The 23,748-nt window shown below is 38.2% G+C and overlaps 1 protein-coding gene across 1 annotated transcript in view; it reads right to left on the bottom strand.

Moving 5' to 3' along the window:
• Positions 1 to 809: 809 nt before the first annotated feature.
• Positions 810 to 23,748, bottom strand: part of RNF169 (ring finger protein 169) — a 77,362-nt gene continuing 54,423 nt past the window's right edge. The window contains exons 4-6 of the mRNA XM_069070848.1: positions 22,341 to 22,453; positions 7,535 to 7,634; positions 810 to 5,357 (exon numbers count right to left, since the gene is read on the bottom strand). Coding sequence (XP_068926949.1) covers positions 4,149 to 5,357; positions 7,535 to 7,634; positions 22,341 to 22,453 — 1,422 coding nt within the window. The 3' untranslated portion in view covers positions 810 to 4,148. The remainder of the gene's footprint in view (positions 5,358 to 7,534; positions 7,635 to 22,340; positions 22,454 to 23,748) is intronic.

Genomic DNA, 23,748 nt, shown 5'->3' with positions numbered 1-23,748 from the left:
CCAGAATCAAAATGAGATCTGCTATCTAGGTTTGGGTAATCCCTAAGTTCCTGCTCTTTTAACTGACATATTACATGTAAGTAGACATTCTCAGATTCTGGGCAACTAGGACAGCTTAGTACCAGATCTCCATGTGAGCCAATTCCTGTTGTAACTTATTTTGCTGAACCAAACCAGGTTATTAGCTCACTATAATGATGCACAGAAACCTGTGATGTCTATTCTCCAGATATTTCACTTTCTGGGATAACATACAACTAAGACTAATTTCTTACAGTTGAATTCCACAGGAAGAAATCAGAATTACACAAATTCAAACGACATGATGAAAAGATAAGAATAGGATGCCACTGTTGTTTTGGCAGCTATTCTAAGTCCCTGCCTTTGCCCCAAAATGTGGTAACACAGTACATAGCAAAGATGCAACAGCATGCTCTGCTTTCTCTCCATCACCACCTTAGTTTATGTGGCCACCTCAGCCTGTAAAACTCTGAAAATGCGTCACAACTCTGGGGTTTTCTTCCAATTACTTCTCTGAGACTGTAACTGCAAGTCGCTGGCGTCACCCTGCTCATCATGTTCCTCTGCAGACTCTCAATAGCTGTGTCATCAAATATCCCACATGGTTCTGTGTGCTTATGTAATTCTGTTTACCTGAGTTTACTGGCAGTTGCCATCTTACTTCTCCATTTCTGGAAGCCAATCAACCTGTTAATGGAGCAATCCTCAGCAACCTGGACAATATCTATAGTCATCTGATGAAAAATTCCAGTTTTTACTGAGAAAAGCACTTATAACACCAACGGAAGTTTCCAAATAAAATCAAAGCAAATATTTATTGCGCACCTACTATGTGCAAAGCGCCATATAATGTCCTTAACTGACCCATTCAGGATCACTCCTATGAAAGAATGAACTTTCCCCTAAGATGATCCACAAACCCTCTGGTCACAAATACATTCAAAAGTTGAAGAGTATAACCTTCAGTCATCACTTTGTCATCCAGGCAAAATGTTGGCTTTCTGTCTTAGTCATTGGGATTCAATAAGATAACAATTAAGCAGCTAAAAATCAAAGAGCATTTTTCCTTTGGGTCCAATTAACATGTATCTGGAGATGGCATGTATCAGGAAATTTTTCCTCTCAGAGTATGAAGAAGATGAAGCTGCTTCTTACAGGTTTGCCTGCCTGGCTTAGGGAAAGAAAAAGTAGAGAGACCAAAGAATGGGCAAGTGACAGAACACATAATTGCCTGATTCAGTGACAGCCCAACAGGGCTCTAAATGACTTCTTCCAACATATACAATCAACAGGTCATGGGCACTCTCCCCAAGTATCTTCCCAGTTTTGGCCAGTGAGGCACCTTCTGCAAGTCTCAGGTTTTATAGACTTCTAATCAAAATCATCCCCTACCCCCAATTAGGAGCAGAGTTAACGGCAGAGGGAAACTTGCATGATGAGTTGAGTCCTGATGATTTGTAAAAAAACAGATTCCTGTTGAAGTGTACTTTTTTCATTTCTGGTTCACAAAGTTCCCCATCTTCTTTCTGGTTTTTCATTTTGTTAAAAGAGATTTCAGACCAGCAACTCAATTTTGATGCAAATCCACAATAAACCAGTCACATGAATGAGGGGCAAGTTTCAGAAAGGAAACAGTTCAAGCTTCGGCTTCCAAGGAATTTTTTTAAAAAGATGGAGAGCAATGTAAAATATAGACAATACTGAGACAGGGTCTCTGGTTGTTGTGTTCTTCCCATGTTCCCACCCCTCCCACCTCCCACCCCCAAAGCTAAGCAGATATAGGGAATAAAATCTGTTCCTCAAGTGATACCATTCTACTTACATGTGGGGAACTCTCCTCAGCAGTTATGTTTCCCAAACCGTTGATGATGGCCAATGCCATTCTAAGTACCAGACTGGGAGGCCACACCAGGGCCTGAGGCATTAGCTTAACAGGAAATAGCTTTGCTAGCTGTAGCCAAAACTATCATCTTGTCATTGCTATGAGATTTCTAAAAATGAGAGTGTTGATTCAGGGAAATATTGAAAATATATAGCTTTATCTATTAAAAATATTTTCTTTTTATCTTTTTAGTTTTTTCTCCTTTTTTTTTTTAAACAAAAGTGAGTCCCAACTGAAAAGTGTTTTCAGATTCTTGGACATATAGAAAGAAGTGATAAAACGGAAAAATAAGTGTGTCTTTGCTGCTACCAACAGAGTTAACCTTCCATTAATACTTATAAATGGCAGACTGGAAGTATACTAATGGCAGTAATTGATGGCTTTTTCTAAGTATATGTGTGTATTGGGGTTGGGGGTTATAAGGGAAGCTAGAGGGGCCAACTTTTCTGACTTTCTAGACCACCTCTAACTATTTCATCATGGACACTGTCACTCAGGTAGTCTTTAAAAAGGCATCATGTCACTAGTAACTATTTGGACCTAGATCATACAAAGCATGACCATAAAGTAATAAAACTGATAAAAAAAAAAACATTATGCCAGAACTTAGCCATCCAAATGAGTAATGTCCTTAAACTTAGTCCCTTTGGAAGGCCATATACTTAATTCCAATGAAATTATAACAACTCTTGAGACCTTCAGAGATAATTTTCAAGTCACTCAAAAACATCAATCTCATTCATGTGATTATTCAACTTGACCACCCACCTTGTTTACCAGATTTGGCTGTATATAATGACTTTTAACTATTTCCAAAGATAAAATCCACTCTCAAAGAATGAAGATATGCCACCATGAGGACAGAGGGAAAAAAAGCATCTTCTACAGAACCTGAAGGAAATTTCCAAAAAAGAGTTCCAGAAAATACCAAACAGTACCAGCATACCAAAGGAGCTGTTTTGATGAAGATAAAGATTTGTTTGGACATGTTAGTTTTTTAAACATCAGTTACGTTACTTAGAAGTCACACCTTGTATGTATATAGGGAAAACAAAGTCCTCTAAGATGACCTGAAATAACACTAATCCCTAAGCTTGGGTGAGCCTTGAAGGGAAGAATTACCAGCTACTATGAGGGAGATGTAGTACAGTGCTTCAGAGAAAAACAGACCCCTAAAGGGTCACAGATATCAGAATTCTTGGTTATAGCCTAATCAACTTCTTTGTTTCAACAGTTCACAATGAGTGCTCAATAAATATCACTGTCTGATTTTGACACAGTATTCTTATTTAAAAGTCTAAGTTAAATCAACCTTGCAGAGAACCAAGTGCCATGGAGTCACTGAGAATAGCTCTCAACTTATAGACAGGTAACCTGGAGGCTGGGAAGGTTATGAGGCCAGTATATTTTTCATACTCACTCTTAATAATTATGAATGATTCTTAGCTAATCTTTGCTGCTCCCTGGATGTTATGAAATCACCAGTTTATGTGTAAAGGGAATACAAATTCATTTTATCCAGACCTACATGATTATAAGGTCACTGAGGGATAAAGACCATCTATCTAAACTTTGCATCTTCCCTAGCCAAAGACAAGAGTTCTGTATATAGTAGTGCTTAAAAAAAATGTTTGCTACTGATATTTTAGAATTAGCCAGAGACAATACAATTAGAAAGATACACTTTTGGGGATGGGGGGAGGGAAGGAGATGACTCAGGAGGGAGGGGAATTTAAAATGATGAATTTCAAGGTCAAATAGAAATAAATTATCAATTAACTGTTCAGGATAGTATTCATTCTATCTGCAAGGTTGGTTTAAACAAAGCCAGGATGAAAAAGGTTAGGTGGTCTAGTCTTATAGTTTCCACAAAGCTAACCCATTTTCTCATTTTTAAAAGAGAAAGAGAGAGAAGTTGGGAGGCATGGGGAAGGGGAGGAATTGCAAACTCTGGCCACAGGTTCCTGAAAATGGCCAGCCCAAGGCTCAGACCAATCTGGCCCTGCCAGCTTTGGCCCCAAACACCCTCTGGACTGTTTACAGTATGGAGGGCTTCCTACTTGAAAGGACTTGATCATGGAAGAGGGGCAGGGATAAGGAATCCCTTTGACTGTGACTATAAGGCCCTGGCTCAGATCCATAATCAAAGGTGTTTTCATCACTCAACCTAACCAAAAAAGTGGACTCAAGGATCTCTGATTGAACCTATTGGCCTCTAGGAAAAAGGCAACATTGTTCATAAGTGCTACTTGGCACCCGTAGTGCTGTTGGACCGTAGGAGATACTGATCAACACCTCCTTTCCGCCTGCTCACTGTCCTACTCTCATTGTCAAACATGTGCTGGAGCTGAAGTGCCAGTTGCCGATCCTTTTCTTCCTGCTGTAGCTTCTGCTCCATCTCCTGAAACACTGGGTCCCCAGGGGTCAGGCCCACCTCCCCTACACTTTGTCTTAGTTTCTTAAAGGAGCCATTCTGCTCTAAGTGCTTGGTCTTACAGTGCCTTTTCCGGCCACGACGCAAGGGAGGGAGTGGTGCGTCACTGATAGCTTCCATCATATCACAGGTACCATTGGGCAGCTCAAAATGGTTCAGTGTCTTCAGTTGCTTTTTTGTGGTTTTGAGAACCACACCAAGTGTGTTGTTCTCAGGAAGTGCTGGATTAATTGCCATCATTTTCTTTGTGGTGACTTTCTTATCAGTGCTCATCCATGATTTGTCTAGGTCAGAGTCTGTGCTTGTTTCAGATCCTTCAAAACCCTGACTATCCAAAAGAGCTCCATTTGCTCTCCCTTTGGATTCTGAGGAATAGTCAGTTTCCAACAGGATCTTCGCACTGCTCTTCTTACCAATTCCCCTTTCTACTTTCACTTGACTAATTGAGGGAAAATATTCCGGCTCTGGGATGACTAGTGTTGGATGATCTGAGCTTACTTGCTCACTGAAGAGTCTCACATGTAAAGCCAGCCCTGGTTGCTCCTTGCTGGAATGGACAACTTCAGGAATGAGGAAGTCTTCCCCTGTTTCAGAAGGCATGGAAGTGAGAGTTGCTTTTGAAAAGGTCTTTTTGATCTGCCGCTCCTGGAAGATCTGTTCCCACTTCTTGAGAATCCGTGGACTAGCTTCATAAGAGGTCTGCTTCTGTAAGGTTCTGGTCAAATTTCTGGGTGTTGATTTGATGATCAGTGGGCTGAGTACTCTGCCATCAGGGAGTCTCTTGGGAGGTGTACATGGTGAGCAGACAATAGGTTTGAAATGATTCAGTTCTTCTGAGATGCTGTCATTGCTCTCAGGACTAATAGATCGCTCTGGCTTATGTAAGGAGGACAGGGATGAGAGGGAGCTGAATGGTAAACGTTTTTCCACAGTCAGATCAGGGGCTGAGAGGCAGCGGTTGTTTTGGGTTGACAAGAGAACACCAACAATGGGGTTGGAGGCTGGAGTCACTGCTGTGACCTAGAAATAAGATGAGAAGATTTTTTAAGTATATGGTCGTGACCAGAAAAGGTTATCTGTAGTTAACAATCTAAAGAAAGGTTTTTTAATCTTAACCTCTTTTGTGTCACAGATTCTTTAGGCAATCTGATAAAACTTATGGACTGTTTCTCCATATGGATGTTTAAATGTCTTCAAATGAATTAAATAAAATACATAGGATTACAAAAGAAATTAATTATAATGAAATACAAATATCACAGATTTTTGTTTGTTTGAAGTTCACAGTCCTCAGGTTAAGAATCCCTGATCTGTACCAAAACATATCTTGGGGAACTCTGAAAACTAGCAATTCTGGTCTCTTGATCAATATGTAATAAGATATCCTCCCCTCCATGGATCCTGGAGATTCCATAACACCCTAGAGTGCAGAAGGATGAAATGGCCTTCAATAATTATTATGGTCCCAAGGAGTTCAATTTAAACAGGGACCTGGTACTAGCTGTTGGGCACCAGTTGTTGGATTGTCACCTACCCTCTGGCTCCCCTTCTTTTGCTCCTTCTATGTGGTCTCATTATTTTCTTTCTCATCCTGCTCCTTCCATCTATGTTCCTTCCTATATTCCCCTCTTTCATGGTCTTTGGTCATCCTATCCCCATGCTAGCCCTGGTCTATTCACTTGTCCTTCATACTGCTCTCCCTATTGCCCAGCCCTCATTAGTTCTCTTCATGCTGCTAAAGATCTCCCATCATTAATGATCTCCCTTCATTCTGCTTCCCCCAGCCCTACCATGGCCTCCTCCTATCCTACTCTCTTTGGCCTCAGCTCAGCCTCCCATCCCACTAACCCTGGTTTCTAATGAATTCATCTGTTTATGTACAAGACCTTTCCTACCTATGATTCTTACTAGCAGTGTGACCTTGATCAAGTCACTTAATCTCCATGTTACTTCTTCTATAAACTGAAGTCTAAATTACATAATCACTCTGGTTCTACACCTACTAAATTCTATATATTTAGGCTAATAAGATCGTATATTTAGGGACCTCATGGGTCATCTAGTCCAACCTCTGCATTTTACAATTGAAGAAGCTGAGGTTCATGGAGTTGAAGTGATTTAATCACACAGGTAGTAAGATCTGAAACAAGATTTAAAACCAAGTCCTCTGACTCTAAGTCAGTGTTCTTTCTACTATACCACACAGTTCCAGTCCCAAATACCTGTTAAGTCAGCCCCCAACTTTTACCCACATGGCCCACTTCAAGATTTGGCAGGTTAAGCAGAAGTGGCACCAAGTAGTTATGTATCCCCTTCTCATTTGCAAGTCCGAATGAGATGGCTATTTCTCAACCTAAAGTTAGAATCTCTGAGGAATCCTGTGGAAGCTGAACTATAACTATAAGAAATTGTAAGAAAAACAGCAATGATGAAAGACTCAACTGGAGAGATAATGATCTACTCTCTTCTGTTTTTGATGCCTTCCTTCTCATCCTTTAAGATCATTAATGTCATTAAGGAAGAGAACAGAACCACAGAACTCTGAAGTCTGTGTGGTAGAAGGTTAGATGGGAAGTGATAGAGACCCCAGAATTATAGGATATTTCCAAAGAATTCTGAGATGAAAGCACCAAAGAAGTCCTGGTTTAAGAAGGCATACCATGTTAACAAGACTTAAGATATAACACAAATGCAACATATCTGGAAACAGAGAAGAAAACTGAAAAATATATTTAGTCGAATTGGAAGGCAAGGCAACAAATTTCTACTTACTATGGAAGTCAAGAAGCACTTATAAACAATGTTGCCTTTTTTCCTAGAAGACAACAGACTTGACCAGAGATTCTTGCATCCTCTTTTTCGATGGATTTAAATGATGAAAACACCCCTGGACTATAGCTTTGACAAATGCTCATCAATTGGTCCTAATTCCACCTACTTATCAGTCCATCAGACTCACTGTTTTTTCCTCAACTGTCTTCTGGGATCCCCAGCAAAGCTAGTAAGACCAAGACATATTGTCTTTTTCTGATCTACTTTTTGCATGTAGAAAAGTTCATACCCAACTAGATTTTAGTTGCTACATTCATTCAAAAGAGAAAACAAATCAGCAGTCATACCCAGAAGTGATCTGTGTTTAAAAAAAAAAAAGTGATGAGACAGGAAGGTGGATTCCCTGAGGTCTCTCAAAATAGTACCTTTGCTTTATTGGTAGGAACCGATCGAATTCTGCTTTTTGCTCTGTCCTGGGCTGTGTCATTACAACTCTGGCTCCTTTCAACTCTGGAGTTCAGGTTTCTAAAGAAAAAAAAGTGGAAATAAAAGTAACATAACTAAAAACAGTATCTACAACTGTTAACAGGCTGGATAAATCAGGAGAGGATTAAAAATGTATGGCAATAAATTTCCATTTCAAGAAAGCCTATATAATAAATGCTACACATTGTATTAAAAGCTATCTTTGCTTCCTTGCAAGCTTTCTTTTGTTCTCTTCTGTGCAAATGGCTACAGTTAAGTGCAGATATGTGTGTATGCATATACACATACATATAGACATAAACACGCAAAGATATACATATATGTAAACACACATACACCCATATATAAATACACACATATATAGGTATCCTTACATACAAATAATCAGTCATATATAGACATACATTCATATGCATCTATGTAAGACTATACAACATTTATTTGTCCTCTATTTCCTAGGTAGATAACCTCTTCCTTCATAAGTTCAAGTCTTTCCATATTTTTTCACCAACTTATCATTTCCTAAACCACAGCAATACTCCCACCATATACTGTCTGGTTGTTTTAAATAGTCCAAACAACACTGATTAATATAGCTGACACATAGTGTAATTTCCCTATTTTTCTCTTTTGAATAAATCTTTTTTAACCTTAACTTTGTCTGAGATCATGATTACCATCCCTACTCCCTTTTCCTTAACAAATTCTACTCCTAATTTTTTTGTTTGTGTATATCTCTTATTTCTTATCTCTCCCAACTCCTCTACTTTATTTCTACCCACTATCTTGCCCTCCCATTATTTAACCCACTCTCACTCCAAGCATCCCTCCCTTATCTTCCCATTTCCATTAAACACCCTTCTACACCTCCCTTTAACCTATTCTCTCACCCTCTCCTCTAAAGATCCCTCCCTTACCTTCTTCCTCTTTCCTTATCCCTTAGCCTTTTATTTCTTTTTTGTTTTTGCTTTTTGGAGGGGAAAGGGCAGGGCAACTGGGGTTAAGTGACTTGCCCAAGGTCACATGGCTAGTAAGTGTTAAGTGTCTGAGGCCTTATTTGAACTCAGGTCCTCCTGAATCCACTGCGCCACCTAGCTGCCCCTTTTTTTGTTATTGTTGCTTGTTAATATTTTATCCTTGAGCTGGGAGCTCTGGAATTTCACTATGATATTCCTGTCGGTTTCCCTTGTAGGGATCTTTCAGGTGGTGACTGGATTTTTTTCTATTTTTACTTTCCCCTCTTGTTCTAATGCTTCAGGAGAATTTTCTTGAATTATTTCTTGTGTTTTGTATCAAGATTCTTTTTTTGAGCATAGCTTTCAGATAGTCTAATTATTCTTATGTTTTCTCAATCTTTTCTCCAGATTAGTTGTTTTGCTTATGAGATATTTCACACTCTCTTCTATTTTTCATTCTTTATGCTCTGCTTTATTATTTCTGATCTCTTATAACTTCACTTGCTTCCCCTTGTCCAACTCTGATTTTCAAGGAGGTATCTTCTTCCTTAAGATCTGGGATCTCTTTTTCTAATTGGCTGACTTTCTTTTCAAAATCTTCTTGTTTTTCTTGGATTGGTTTTTTTTTTTTTAAGTTTTTCTTCAATCTCTATCATTTGATTTTTCTTTCTTTTTGGAGGGCAATTGGGGTTAAGTGACTTGCCCAAGGTCACACGGCTAGTAAGTGTTAAGTGTCTGAGGCCGGATTTAAACTCACGTCCTCTTTGCTGGTGCTCTATTCACTGCACCACCTAGCCGCCCCATCTATCATTTGATTTTATAAGTTCTTCTATGAATTCTTTTTGGGCAGATGACCATTTGACATTACTCTTTGCAGTAGAAGAAAGTTTCTTTGCTTAGTATCCTCCTCTGACCCTGGTCTTTTCTATTCCCATAGTAATCTCTATACTTGGATTCTTTCTCCTTTGCTTGTTCCTTTTTTTTGTTGTTGTTAATTTGTAGCAGCTTAGTTTTTGTAATTACTTCTAGCCCTGGGGTATTGGGGGTGGTGCCTCTGTCCTCAGATCCTCCTTCAGTTCTCTCCTCTGGCCTGGAACCTAAACCAAGACCTCCAGACTCCTGTAAGTACCCAGTCAGCATCATCCCATCACTGCTTCTGCTCTCACCAGGCATATACTGGTTCATTCCTGTCCCCAGCTATGTCTCCACAGCACAGCTGGGTCTGGTATTTCTTGTCAGCAGAGGTACTCTCCATCTTCAGATGCCCAACTCCCCTCACTGACCTAGGGGTAAAAGTTCCTGTGGCTGGGGCCAAGGCAGCCTCTCAACCCAGCCAACCCCAGGGCTTGCCAATTACTGTTAAAGTGGACCTAACCTAGAGGTGTTTACTCTTCACAGGGACCAAACCTCAACATGAGATTTTTCTCAGATCTTATTGTCCCAGGAGAACCACTGTTCTACCCCTACTCTTATTTATTTTTACCACTCTCTGTTAGCCCTGCGGTGCTATTATTATCTTGTTTGTGGGAAAATCTGGAGAACCTGGAATTTTCTGAGCAATTCTACCACGTTCCCAAAATCTTCCCACCTCTCAGTGTTCTAAGCAACTCTCTAAGATCCTAAGTTGCAAAAAAGGTGCCAGCCAGCACTGGCAATGTCATTGCCACTCACTACTTTATCTTCAATCTCTCCCTCTCTAGTGGCTCCTTCCCTATTGCTCATAAGCATTCCCCTACCCATCTCTATGCTAACAATACCTATCCTGCCCCAATCTCTCCGCTGACTTCCTAACTCACATATCCAAGGGCTTTTCAGACATCTTGAAGTAGATGTCCAATAGACATCTTAAACTCAACGTGTTCAAAACTGAACTCATTATCTTCCCCCTACACCCCCCCCCCACTTGCCTTATTACTGTAGTGGAAGCAACACCATTCTCCTAGTCCTTCAAGGTGACAACCAAGGAATCATCTGTGATTCCTCACTATCTCTCACCTCCCCCACATCCAAGCTGTTGCTAAGGCCTGCTGATATCACCTTTGCAACATCTCTTGAATATACTGAGACTGCTACTATGCTGGTGGAGGCCCTCATCACCTCAAGCCTTGATTACTGTTATAGCCTGCTGGTGGCTCTGCTTGCTTCAAGTCTCTCCCTGTGACAATCTATTCTTCAGTCACTAGGATGATTTTCCTAAAATACCATTGGAGGTGGGGGTGAGGTAGAGGTGGTGGGAAGAATGACATGATCAGAGCTGTGTTTTAGAAAAACTGAAGATTTTTAAATGGCTATCAAGACAGCAATCATGAGACCCTTCTCGAGGTTCGTAACACTGAGAATCATGAAATCTCAAAGCAAGAAAGGATCTCAGAGGTCATATACTTTAATGCATAACATCCTTATGTGTCAGGGATTGTGCCAAGTGCTGAGGATTCAAAGAAAAGGTAAAAAACAAACTAAAACCAGTCCTTACTCTCAAGAAGAAAAGTCTAATGGGAAAGACAATATGCAAACAAATACATACAAACCACACACACACACACACACACACACACACACACACACACACGATAAATTAGGAGTAGGCAGCAAAAGTAGGAAATAGCAATGAGGCGGGAGAGTGTTTCAGGCAAGGGAGACGACAAATGAAAATGCCTGGAATCAAGAGAAAGAGTGTCTAGGGAAAGGAATAGTTAGGAACCCAGTGTCACTGGACTGAAAAGTACATGGGGATAAAATGTAAGAAAGTAAAGTCAGGAAAGGCCAGGATATGAAGGTATCTGAATGCCAAACAGAGGATATACTTGACCCTGTAGGTAAGAAGGGGCCACTGGAATTTACTGAATGGTGGGGGGAAGAGGTAATATAGTCAGACCTACACTTTATAAGATTAATCTGACAACTGAAAGGAGTATGGATTGAAATGAGAAGAGCTTTGAGGCAGGGAGACCACCCAGCAGGCTACTGTAATAATCTGTATTAATGGAGGACATACTTCCTAATATAGTGCTGCTGTGAAGAAAGTGCTTTTTAAGTTTACTGAATTATAGAAATTACTTGCTTTTCTACTTATATCCCTTATCTACTTATATCCATGGTGCTTTAAATAACCAATGCTAAGGTGTTAAATGAAAGTATTAAGAGGGAGAATATTTTTTCTCAGGAAACATTTAAATTTTAATAGAGATGGGCAATACTTTAACTTGGTGGGCAAATGCTTGCAAAACAATATGGCAGTGGGGGCGGAGTCAAGATGATGGAGTAGAAACAGGACTTCTGAGCGGCTCTGGCTCCCACCCCCTCCAATTCATGTAAAAGGTGACTCTGAGAGGGGAGAGTTTGAAATAAAAGATAATAATTTATTTTAGAATTTTGCCAAGAATCAACATTTTGCTCTATAACCTACAGTTTGCTAATGCCATAGTCTTCTCTTTTGTGAAACTTGGGACATTTACCTTTCTCCAATTATACAGCACCTGTCCTACTCTCCTTATTTTTCAATGATGACAAACAATATTTCAGCAGTAACATCTGCCAGTTCTTTCGGTGCCCTGGGACACAGGTTTGTCTTGGCCTGATAATATGAACTGGAAGTAGGGGAAGGGAGAGGTGAGAGGAGCAGAGATGGAATTAGGTATTTCCTCTCACCATCTTCTCATTTTTTCAGTTTTTTTGTTAACCATTTCTGTTTTGTCCTTCATCCCATGTACCATAATCCTTCTCCGGTTCTGCATTTTTTCTCCCCTCTCCCCTTGTATTTTCCTTAGCATTCACTACCAAACTCAGCTTACTGTGGGCTTTGAAGCTTCTGACACTGTTTGTATAGGGCCGGTATCATGTGCTACTTTTTTGCACATGTTCTCTATTACCTGCCTCTTTGCCTCCTATCTTCTATAAGTCTCTTAAAAGGTGAAGTGATCAGTGAGTTTCCTATAGAGCCACACTGGTTTCTTGAGACAGCTCTCCCCTTTTGCCTTAAATGAAATAATGTGTTTGTTATTGAATATTTGTTAGTATATTAGTAAAGGAGATATTCTGGTGTGGGGTACTATCATCACTCCTTACAGTCTTTTGTTTGATCCCAGGTTTTAATTAAATTAATAATAAAAAATTTTTCATACAATGAGCACATACTATTTGATACTGGTTTGGGTGGCCTAGAAATGTTCTGAGTGACAAAATAAAAGGCAGAAGGAGACTTACTGCAATATATAATCCTATACTCAGATAACTGACGATTAGCAAAGAAGAAAAACAAACTATATTCAAAACATGTCACTAGTTTTATAATAGGATGCTACTTTCAAGGATACTGATGTTGTTGCTGCTGCTACAACTACTACCCTTACCAACTCCTACTTGTTTATCTAAGAATTACAAAGTACTATTCTTACCTATAATAGAAACCATGTAAAATGTCTCCATTTTACAGATGAGGAAATTAAGACTCAGAGAAGTTAAGATAACAAAGCCAAAGTCACACAGCTCATAAGTTTTAAGAGCTGAGGCTTGAGCTAGATCCTCAAAACCCAAGTCCAGTTCTCTATGTTCTAAATGCCCTCAGATATGGAAGCCATACTAACAAACAAGCTTTAGACTTCTCCAAAGGGACTGCATCTGAGAGAATCTCAGAAGCCAATTCACTTTCTACAAATACAGAACAAAGTCTAGGGAGTTTAACTAGAGGCAGTAACCTGCTGTATCACAAGTCAGCATCTGGAGACCACTGACAAGTCTTGAGGATTTTGTCAGGTCTCTTAAACTTTTAGGGGCGTTTAAAGGTGTCCATCTGTAAAATAAGAGGGCTGGATTAGATAATCTCCCAAATCATTGTATCAGAGACTTACAGATGAATGAGGTCTTATATTTGGTCCAATTTCCCACACACAGTTCTCTCTTCTGACACTTTTAGGTCTCTTATAACTCTAACAGATGATGCTCTAAAATCCCCCAATTTGAAGATTATTTCAAGATCAGGACCTGTATCATATTTATATTTGTAACCCAGAACAGTTACTAGGGCACTTGATGAATTGACATCTATGTTGTAAGGTCCCTTGTAGCTCTAACATTCTATGACTGATTCCAGGTCAACAGACAGACAGGTGGAGTAGCATATATTTGACTTGTGATAGGCCTGGGGGGAGGCAATTGAGGGAAGGGAAGGAACCCTTTATATATTATTTAGAGAGGTGTTGGAAATGTTTCTATGGAGACAAGAGATGTGCATTCACGAATGCCCTACTTCCCTAAAAAGCTCCAGTCACTGACATTTTCTTCCAAATTATAGGGCTTTAGGCAATTCTGAAGTTGGCATGGTCTACTTGAAGAGCACTAGCATGGATAGGTTGTAGCATTGTTCTCTGCAATGTTCACAAGAAGCGAAAAGGAATGCTTTTCCTTTCCTCAGATGTGGATCCTTAAATCCTTAGGGCAGTCCTTGCCAGCTGCCTGTTTTCCAGGCTAAACATGCAATAGAGCAGTAAATATGAAAAAAAAAAATCAGCATTCTCTCAGAGTTACTGGATGAAATTTCCAGTCAGGAGACGAAATGGTTTCAGGGATGTCTGGTTGGGCTAAAAATACCCACAACCACAATAATGTGTCTGAGTCACAAACAATGAGAAGTGGGGGTGGGTGCACAGACATAAAGTTGGGACTATAATACTTAATGTTCAAAGCACATAGCAAAAGGGTTTTTACTGTGAACATTATATATATATATGTGTGTGTGTGTGTGTGTGTGTGTGGATAGGAATATAACATACACAGGACTGTTATCTTCAAAATAAAATTCGGAAAGGAGATCTGGGAGATCTACATAAGTAGATGTGCATTTCATAGAATCTCAGAGTTGGAAGGGGCTTTTAAAAGAGAGACTTAAAAAAAAAAGTCTATCCCAAAGTTGGAATTTAAATCTAGGTCTTCTCCATCTAAAACCAGGGCTCGTTACAAATGCCGCTTTGCCTCTTATTATTGGCAAATTTTATTTCATTGAGTTGAAACCTGCCTACTGTGACTTCTCCACACTGGTTCTAATTTCACCCTATAGAATCAAACAGCATACCTGACTTGTTTGACTCTTCAGATTCAGCTCAGATCAAATACATGGACACAGTGCCGCTACCTACCTCTTTTCTCCAGGACACTCAACTTCTTTTTAGTCCTATTTCTCCTTTACCTTAGTTGGGCATTCAAAGGTCTTTGCCATCTGTTTTTTTTTTTAATTTTTAAAAAATTCTAAACTTCACAAACACCAAATAAAATAAGTATTTCCACTTACAAAGCAGAGCGGATAGTCAACCAATAAACATTAATTAATCATTTAATGCACCAAGCACTGTGCTAAGTAAGCATTGAGGACGCAGAGGCAGAAACAGTTCCTGATGTCAGAGAGCTCACAATCTAGTGGGGGGAGACAATATGAGAACAACTCTGAACCAAAAAGCTATAAGGAAATAAAAAGCAGAGGGAAGGCACTAAAATTAAAGGAAACTGAGAAAGGATTCTTGCAGAAGTTGGGACTTTAGCTGGGACTTCAGGAAAGCCTAGGGGAAGAAATGAGGAGGGAAAGGATTCCAGGTATGAGGAACAGTCACTGAAAATTCCTAGAGTGGGGAGAGGGAGGATCGTTCAAGAGGAAAATGAGGAAGTTACATGAAACTACAAAAAAAGTTATTTTCAAAATTGTCCTGATCATCTCTAAGCTTCCTTCTCTTCATTTGTCAAGCATTTTTAGAAATGCTTCAATAATCTTGGTTTTTTGTGACATTAGTATTGCTAACCCTACTCTCCTTCTTTCAACCCCTTCCCTTAAATTGGGAGATGTAAAGGAATAAAAAATAAAAATGTATAGTGAAGAAAAAAAAATTCCAGCATTGCCTGTGTACAGAAATGTATGTCTCATTCTGTATTTTATCACTTCTCTGTCAGGAGGTAGATAACATGTTTCATCATTGGTCTTCTCAAATTATGTTTGATCATTTTACTAACCAAGTTTTTAAGTCTTTAGAAATTATTTATCTTCACAGTGTTATTACTTTATAAATTATTCTAGTTCTGCTCACTTATCATTTCATACAAACCTTCCCAAGTTTCTCTGAAATCACTCCTTTCACATCATTCTTTACAGTGCAATAATGTTCCATTATATTTATATCAAAATTTGTTCAGCTACTGCACAATTGATGGGCATCCTCTTCATTTCTAGCTCTCTAAAAACAAAGCTGTGAACATTTTTTCACTGCTTTCCAGAAAAGTTGGACTAATTCATAACTCCTATCAATAGTGAATTATTATGCCTGTCTTTCCACAATCCTTGTAACAACTATCATTTTCACTTTGTTGTCATCTTTGCCAATCTGATGAGTGTTAAGTGGAACCTCATGGTTTCTTTAATTTAAATTTTTTCTAATTATTAGACTTGAAGCATTTTTTCATTGGCTGTTGATAGCTTGAATTTCTTCCTTTGATAAATGCCTGCTCATATCTTTTGATCATTTAATCAGCTGGGTAATAGTTTTTGTTTTTATATGATTGAATCGGTTCCTTATATTTCTTGAAATATTTACTGCAAAGCAAATCCCACCCTCCCCCTCCAAAAAAATTCTTTTCATTTTATCTTGTATGATTCTATTTATCTCTTATTTGGTCATACATTTTTCATCCATTTATTGCTGCAAAAGGCATTTCCATCTCTGTTTCTCAAATTTGTTTTTTTTTTACATGATCTTTTATATCTAGGCCATATATTCATTTGGAGGTTGTGTTGGAAAATGTTGTGAGATACTGATCTAAGCCTAATCTTTGTCAGACTACTTTCCAGTTTTCCTGGCAGTTTTTGTCAATTAATGAGCTCTTATTCCAGTACTTGGATCTTTGGGTTTATGGCACACTATGCTGTTTGTTTGCTTCCCTATCCACTGACCTATTCTGCTAATTTGTTTACTGACCAATTTTTCTAGTTTTTAAAATTTTTCTATTGTATTTTTCTATTTTTTATTTTTTTAATGTCAAATAGTTTTGACAATTGCTTCATAGTACAGTTTAATATCTGGTACTGTTAGGCCCCCTTCTCACCTTCTTTCCTTATTTATCTTGAGGTTCTTGATAAATCTTAATATTTTTCCCCTAATTGTCTGAAGTGATTCTTTGCTAGTTTGTCTGGTGGTTACACTAGGCAAATTAATTTAGATAATTAATTTAAATAATTTAGTATAATAATTTATTATATTGACCCAGGCTACTACCCATCAGCAATTAATATTACATCAATTATTTAGGTCTGAAATTTCAGAGTGTTTTGTAGTTGTAATTTGTATAGTTTCCACTATGTGTCTTGGTTAGATTGCTAAATATACTTTTAGTGGTTATTTTGAACAGAATGTCTCTTTCTGCTTCTTCCTTCTGAATTTTATTGGTAGTATACAGAGAAGTTGATAATTTATAAAAGCTTATTTTATGTCCATCAACTCTGCCAAAGTTATTGTTTCATTTAATTTTAGTTGAATGGTTAGGATTCTCTAAATAGATTACCATATCATCTGCAAAAAGTGATACTTTTGTTTCTTTGTCTATGCTTATTCCTTCAATTTCTTTTTCTTGTCTTATTGTTATAGCTAGCATTTCTAGACCTGATCATAATGGGATAATGGAAATTCTTTACCATTGATCTTAATGCAAAGGCCTCTTGCATTTCTCTATTTCATAAAATGATGGCCCTTGATTTTATATAGATACTATTTACCATAGTCTATTCCTATGCTTTTTAGTGTTTTTAACATAAATGTGTTATATTTTGCCAAGGCCTCTTCAGCATCTAAGAATGATATAAGCTATGTGATTTTTATTGTTATTTATATGGCTTATAAACCATGCTGACAGTTTCTCTTATATAAAAATGCATTCCTGGTACAAATCCAAAGTGGTCATAATGTATAATATTATTTAATATTTTTACATCAATACTCATTAGGGATATTGACCCATTGTTGTTATTCAATCCTATCCAACTCCTCATGATGTCATAGCCTATAGCATGCCAGGTCCTTCTATCCTTCACCATCTCCCAAAGTCTGTCCATGATTATGTTTGTTGCTTCCCTGACACTATCTATCTATCTCATCCTCTGCTATTACCTTTTCCTTTTGCCTTCAATCTTTCCTAACATCAGGGTCTTTTCCAATGAGTACTTTCTTCTCATAATGTGGTCAAATTATTTAAGCTTCAGCTTCAATATTTGACCTTCCCGTAAATAGTGAATTAATTTAAATACTGACCAATTTGATCTCCCTGCTGACCAAAGGACTCTCAAATGTCTTGTCTAGCACTCCAATGCAAAAGGAGCAATTCTGCAGTGCTCAACTTTCCTTATAGTCCAACTCTCACAGTAATACACTGCTATTGGAAAAACCATACCTTTAATCATACAGACCTTTGTCAGCAAGGTGTCTCTGCTTTTTAATATTCTATGTACGTTTGCCATAACTTTCCTTCCAAGGAGCAGGAGTCTTTTAATTTCATGGTTGCAGTCACCATCTGCAGTGATCCTTGAGCCCAAGAATATAATATCTGACACTGTTTCCATTTCTTCTCCATCTATTTACCAGGAAGTGATGGGACTGGTTGTTAAGATCTTAGTTTTTTTGATGTTAAGCTTCAAGTCAGCTTTTACACTCTCCTCTTTCACCCTCATCAAGAGGCTTCTTTATTCTTCACTTCTTGCCATCAGAGTGGTATTACCTGTGTATATGAGACTGTTGATATTTCTCCCAGCAATCTTAATTCTGGCTTTTTATTCACCTAGCCTGGTATTTTACATGATGTACTCTGTACATATAAGTTAAATAAATGAGGTGACAATATTCAGCCTTATCATACTCCTCTTCCAGTCTTAAATCAATCAGTTGTTCCATATTTGGTTCTAATTGTTGCATTTTGGCCCACATACAAGTTTCTCAGGAGACAATTAAGATGACTGATACTCTTAACTCTGACGATTTGCCACTTTTTGTTGTGATCCACACAAAGACTTTAGTGCAGTCAATGGGGTAGAAGTGGGTGTTTTTTCCGGAACTCCCTGGCTTTAACCATAATCCAGTGAATGTTGGCAATTTGGTCTCTAGTTCTTTGCCTCTTTGAAATTCTCTATTCATATATTACCAAAGCTTAGCTTACAGAATCTTAAGCATAACTCTGCTGGCATGTGAAATGAGCTCATTAGTTCAGTAATTTGAACATTCTTTGGCACTGATCTTCTTTAGAATGGAACATGAACTGATCTTTTCCAATCCAGTGACCATTGTTGAGTTTGACAAATCTGTTGAGTGCAGCAGTTTAATAGTATCATCTTTTATGATTTTAAATAGCTCAGCTGGAATTCTATCATCTATACTAAGTCTTACTGTTGGCAATGCTTCCTAAGGCCTGCTTGACTTCATTTTCCAGGATACCTGGATCTACAGCAATAACCAAATTATCATGGTTATAGGTGATGTTAAAATCTTTCTTGTCTAGCTCTTTACATATTCTTTCCACCTCTTCTTAATCTCTTCTACTTCTGTTAAGTCATACCTATTTCTGTATGAAACATTCCCTTGACTCAGTTTTCTTTTCTTGAATTCTCTCTCCCTCCCTGGCTTAGGTATAAACAAAATGTGCACATACATATATACACACACACACAGAGTATCACAAAAGGAGTTTGGTAGGCTTCTTTTCATATTTTTATAATTTATACAAAGTTAGAAATAATTTCTTTGAATATTTGATAAAATTCAACTGTAAATTCATCTGTTTCTGGGTTTTTTTTCTTCAAGAGTTAATTTACTATTTATTTCTTCAATGCCTTTTTCTGGAATTGGTTTATTTTTCAACTATTCTACTAATCTGAGTATTTTACATTTTTGCAAGTATTTGTACATTTCATCTAAATTATCCATTTTGTTAGCACAGAACTGAGCATAATAATTGGTAATTTCCTTTATTTCATCTTCATTTGTTGTGAATTTTCTATTTTCATTTTCTGATACTAGCAATTTTCCCCTCTCTTAAAAAATTAGATTAGCTAGCAGTTTATTTTATTTGATTTTTTAAAAAATAACTCCAGCCCTCCAAAAAGCCAAAAAAAAAAAGCTCCTAGTTCTTTATTAATTTAATGTTTTTTTTTCTTTTAACTTTGTTAATGTCTACAATGATTAATTTCTTCAAAGGCTTTTTAATGAATATAATTTTCATTGCATTGTGGACAGTAAGATATCAGTCAATAAACATTTATTAAGCATCTACTTTGTGCCTAGTTCTGTGCTAAGCACTGAGAAACAAAACATAAAAGATACTCCCAGCCCCCAAGGAACTCACATTTTAATGGAGGGGACAAGGAGCAAACAAATATGTACAAAACAGTTATATACAGGATAAATAGGAAATAATTAACATAGGGAAGGCACTAGAATCAAGAAGGATTGGGAAAGACTTCCGGTAGAAGATGGAATTTTAAGTGAAACTTATAGGAAGCCAGGGAAGGCACTTGGTGAAGATGAGGAAGGACAGGATTCCAGCCATGGGAGACAGCCAGGGAAAATGCTCTGAGACAAGAGATGGCACATCTTGTTTATGAAACAGTAAAGAGGCCAGTATCCCATGACAGAATAGCCTAGTGAGGCACAAGGTATAAGAAGACTAGAAAAATAGGAGGGGGCTATGTTATGAAGACCTTTGAATGCCAAAGAGAGGATTTTATGTTTGATCCTGGAGGGGGCTAGGAACCACTGGGTTTGAGTAGGGAAGTGACGTGGTCAGACCTGAGCTTTAAGAAAATAACTTTGATGATGTGCATCACAGTGGAGAGAAGGAAGAGTATTAGAGAAATGTTGCAGATGTGAAATCAATAGGCCTTGGCAACAGAATGGATAAAGAAGGGTGAGAGATGGTGTGGAGTTGAGGAGGTGCTTAATATTTGTTATTCTGCTTTTTATGTGATGTTTTTACACCCTATTAAATAGAGTTAATTTTTGGAAGGGTGCCACGAGCAACTCCTTTTTATTCCTTCAGTAAAATTTCTTCTACATACAAGCTCTTATAGGCATGTGTGTTTATCTATGTGTGTGTATCAGTGAGCCTCCTCTGAACTTTCATATGACTTCATTTAAACCTCTCATTGAAATGATCACATTTCTAATTTTTTTTATGATCATATATATGTATCTTATCCATCTTACTAAAACACGAGAGTAGGCTCTGAGTCTTATCTTTGTTTCCTCTAAAGAATACAAGACACAGATATATGTCTATGACATGATCTTGATAAATATTTCACTGGAATGGGCTACAAAGCACTGCCTCTTCAAAGTCCTACAGACACTGAAAATTAAAACATGTTTATAACTAAACTCAACATTTTTTCCTTACCTACCACTACTGCCTTAGTCTCTCATTTTCCCTAGCTCATAAAAGCACAGAAACTCAGAGTGAGAAGGGGCCGTGGAGGTTACAAGTCCAGCCTTTTAGCTAGTATAGGAACACTCACCACAGTACCCTTGACAAGAGAACACCCAGTATCTGCTTCAACAATCCTACTAATAAAGAGATCATTCCCTTTATAGAGGCTGCCTGTTCCATTGCAGATCAGCTCTGATAGCTAGAGACCTTCCTTTTACTGAGCCCAAATCTGCTACCCAGTAACTTGGACACAAATCTGCTACCACTGTCCCATCATGATGATACTTCAGACATTTGAAGACAACCTTCCTATTCCTCTATTCTATTCTGATAAAGACTCAGTTCTAGAACAAAACTATACAGACTGAATTACCAGAGACAATGTAGCATAAAAGAACACAAAACTAATGTCTGAACCATAGTATGTGTTTAATATATGTTTGTTGATTGACTCGGAAGAGACTTGGGTTCTTCTTTCTTCTTCTTCTACATCATCATCATCCATCATCATCATCATCATCATCATATTCTTCTGTAATTCATGTCCTGTGGACTATAATGCTAATAATTAGAGAGGTCGCATGCTGTAGTGGATGGAAAACTGACCTCAGAATCAAATCCAACCTCTGACATATAGTAGTGAGTAATATTTGACTTATGTGACATTAATCTACATGCCCTGAACTCACAGAAACTGAATGGCATGAGAGCTGGCCCAGAAGCATCCTGGAGGAGGCAGAAGAATGGAAACAGGATAAATCAGAGAAAACTTATTTGTATTAACCATGGGTGACACATTTTCTACAAAGTAGAAAATCCACACAATGTATAGCCAAGAGGTGACATTCTTAGAATGAAAGAAAAGACCTTTGTGGCCAAATAGCCCATTTTCCCATCCAATGCATTAGTTCCCTGTATTCCTAAACAAGCACTGGTCCTACTTCTGCCCAAAAAGTTCCTTCTAGAGACAGCCCATTTTATTCTTATAAAGCAGGGATGTGGAAAGGGCAATTGGGAAGAATTAAGGAGAACCCATACAATTTGCTCTCTACTTTCTACCAAAAAGAGAGTGGATTAGGCTGAGGCTGCTGTTTGGTCCCAATACCAAAGGGATAATAACTCAGTACAATTCCACAAAGAATTTTACCTTATATTTTTCACTTTTAGAAATCTAGTACATTCTCACTTTACTTCCTCTAAAATTCAAGCTTGGCCCCAGTTGTCCCCTCTCCTTCCCCACATTCCCAAAGGTTGCAACAGTCTGTCTTTCCCATGTTCTTTTTGCTTTCCCAGTCCCACCCCCTGCTCCCCAAATTAACAGATCCAGACTGAATTTGGTATGGTCTCTTACCCTGCCAGGAAAGCTAAGGAGTAAACGCTGCTCTTGGAAACAAATGCCGAACGATGTGTCATCTTGCCCTGGGAAGGTTCTTCATTTTCTGAATCTGAGAGGCGCTCAGGACACTGGGAAGGAGACAACAAGGAAGACAACACTTGTCCATCTGCGGTACCCATGGAAATTTCCCTATGATTACAGAGAAGGTATACATAGATTTTTAAGTGTAAAGGACACAAACCAAGACTTTTAAAGAATTACTTTCTATTAGATAATTATACTAGTATATTGGTTAGAGAGAACCCCTATGAAAGATTTACAGAAGGACATGCATAAGAATTGCACAGGAAGAAAAGGCATAGATGTAGATGAGCTGTTATATGCACTACTTGATATCTGTACCCACACAAATGAGATTACATATCAAAAACAAGAAGAGAGTGTTTTATTACCCTCATTTTGCAAATGAGAATGTTAAGAGACTTGTCCTTAGTCACAAAGCCAGTAAGTTATAGAACTTGGATTCTGGTCTAACTCTAAATCCAATCATCTTTCATTAAATTTCTGCTGCCCCTCTAAAATAACAATGCACTGTTTTAGTATATGATAAATGTCCAATTGCCCTCCTGGTTAGGTGGAAATCTAGACCAGAGGCTACTTCCCTAATATGGTAGTTATCTTAAGGCCACTAGTGAGATACTGGTAGGTTATCTTCTACTAAATGCCAAACTTCCTTGTTTTACAGGTCACCACCTTAGTATTTTGCTCTCACACAAAACATCCTATAGGCACCAGTTTTCCCCTCTCCTTCCAGAATACAATGTCAAAAAGCAATGGCAGAGTTGTAATGGTATGGTCTATCCCAAATCTGGGAAGGAAGCATCACAGAATTTGAGCATTAGAAGAGGTCTGACTGGCCAATTAGTCCAACCCAGATGTGAAAGAACTTAACTATAAAATATGCCTAACAAGTGGTCATCCAGCCTTGCTTAAAGATCTCTAGGGAAGAAGAACTCACTCCTTGAGAAAGTCTATTCCACTTTCAGACTTTTCATTGCTAGTAAGTTTCCCCTGATATTAATGCTAAATTTGCCTCTTTGCAACTTCTACCCTCTGCTCCTAGCTCTGCTCTAACAGGTGCTAAATAGAACAAGTCTAATCTCTCTCAAACACAATATCCTTCAAACACTTAAAGATATCCATCATGTTTCTGGGAGTAAAGCTTTGATAGCAAAGCTTGCTAACCTGATTTTCCAGTCATATTATACATTTTTCTACATCATGCTACCTATGGCCCACTTAAGATATCACCTTCTTACTCCATTTTCTGTCTCTGTGTCATTGGATTGGCTGCCCTTGTGCCTAGAATGCATTTTCTTCTTCATTTCCACACCTCAGGATTCCTTTTTGTTGTTCAGTCGTT

This window comes from Petaurus breviceps, unplaced genomic scaffold, assembly GCF_028583685.1.
Source record: "Petaurus breviceps papuanus isolate PSGF00001 unplaced genomic scaffold, PetGlider_PUasm1.0 90823, whole genome shotgun sequence".
NCBI lineage: Eukaryota > Metazoa > Chordata > Mammalia > Diprotodontia > Petauridae > Petaurus > Petaurus breviceps.
The sequence above is the reverse complement of the archived record's forward strand: the minus strand, read 5'-3'. Positions and strand labels throughout refer to the sequence as shown.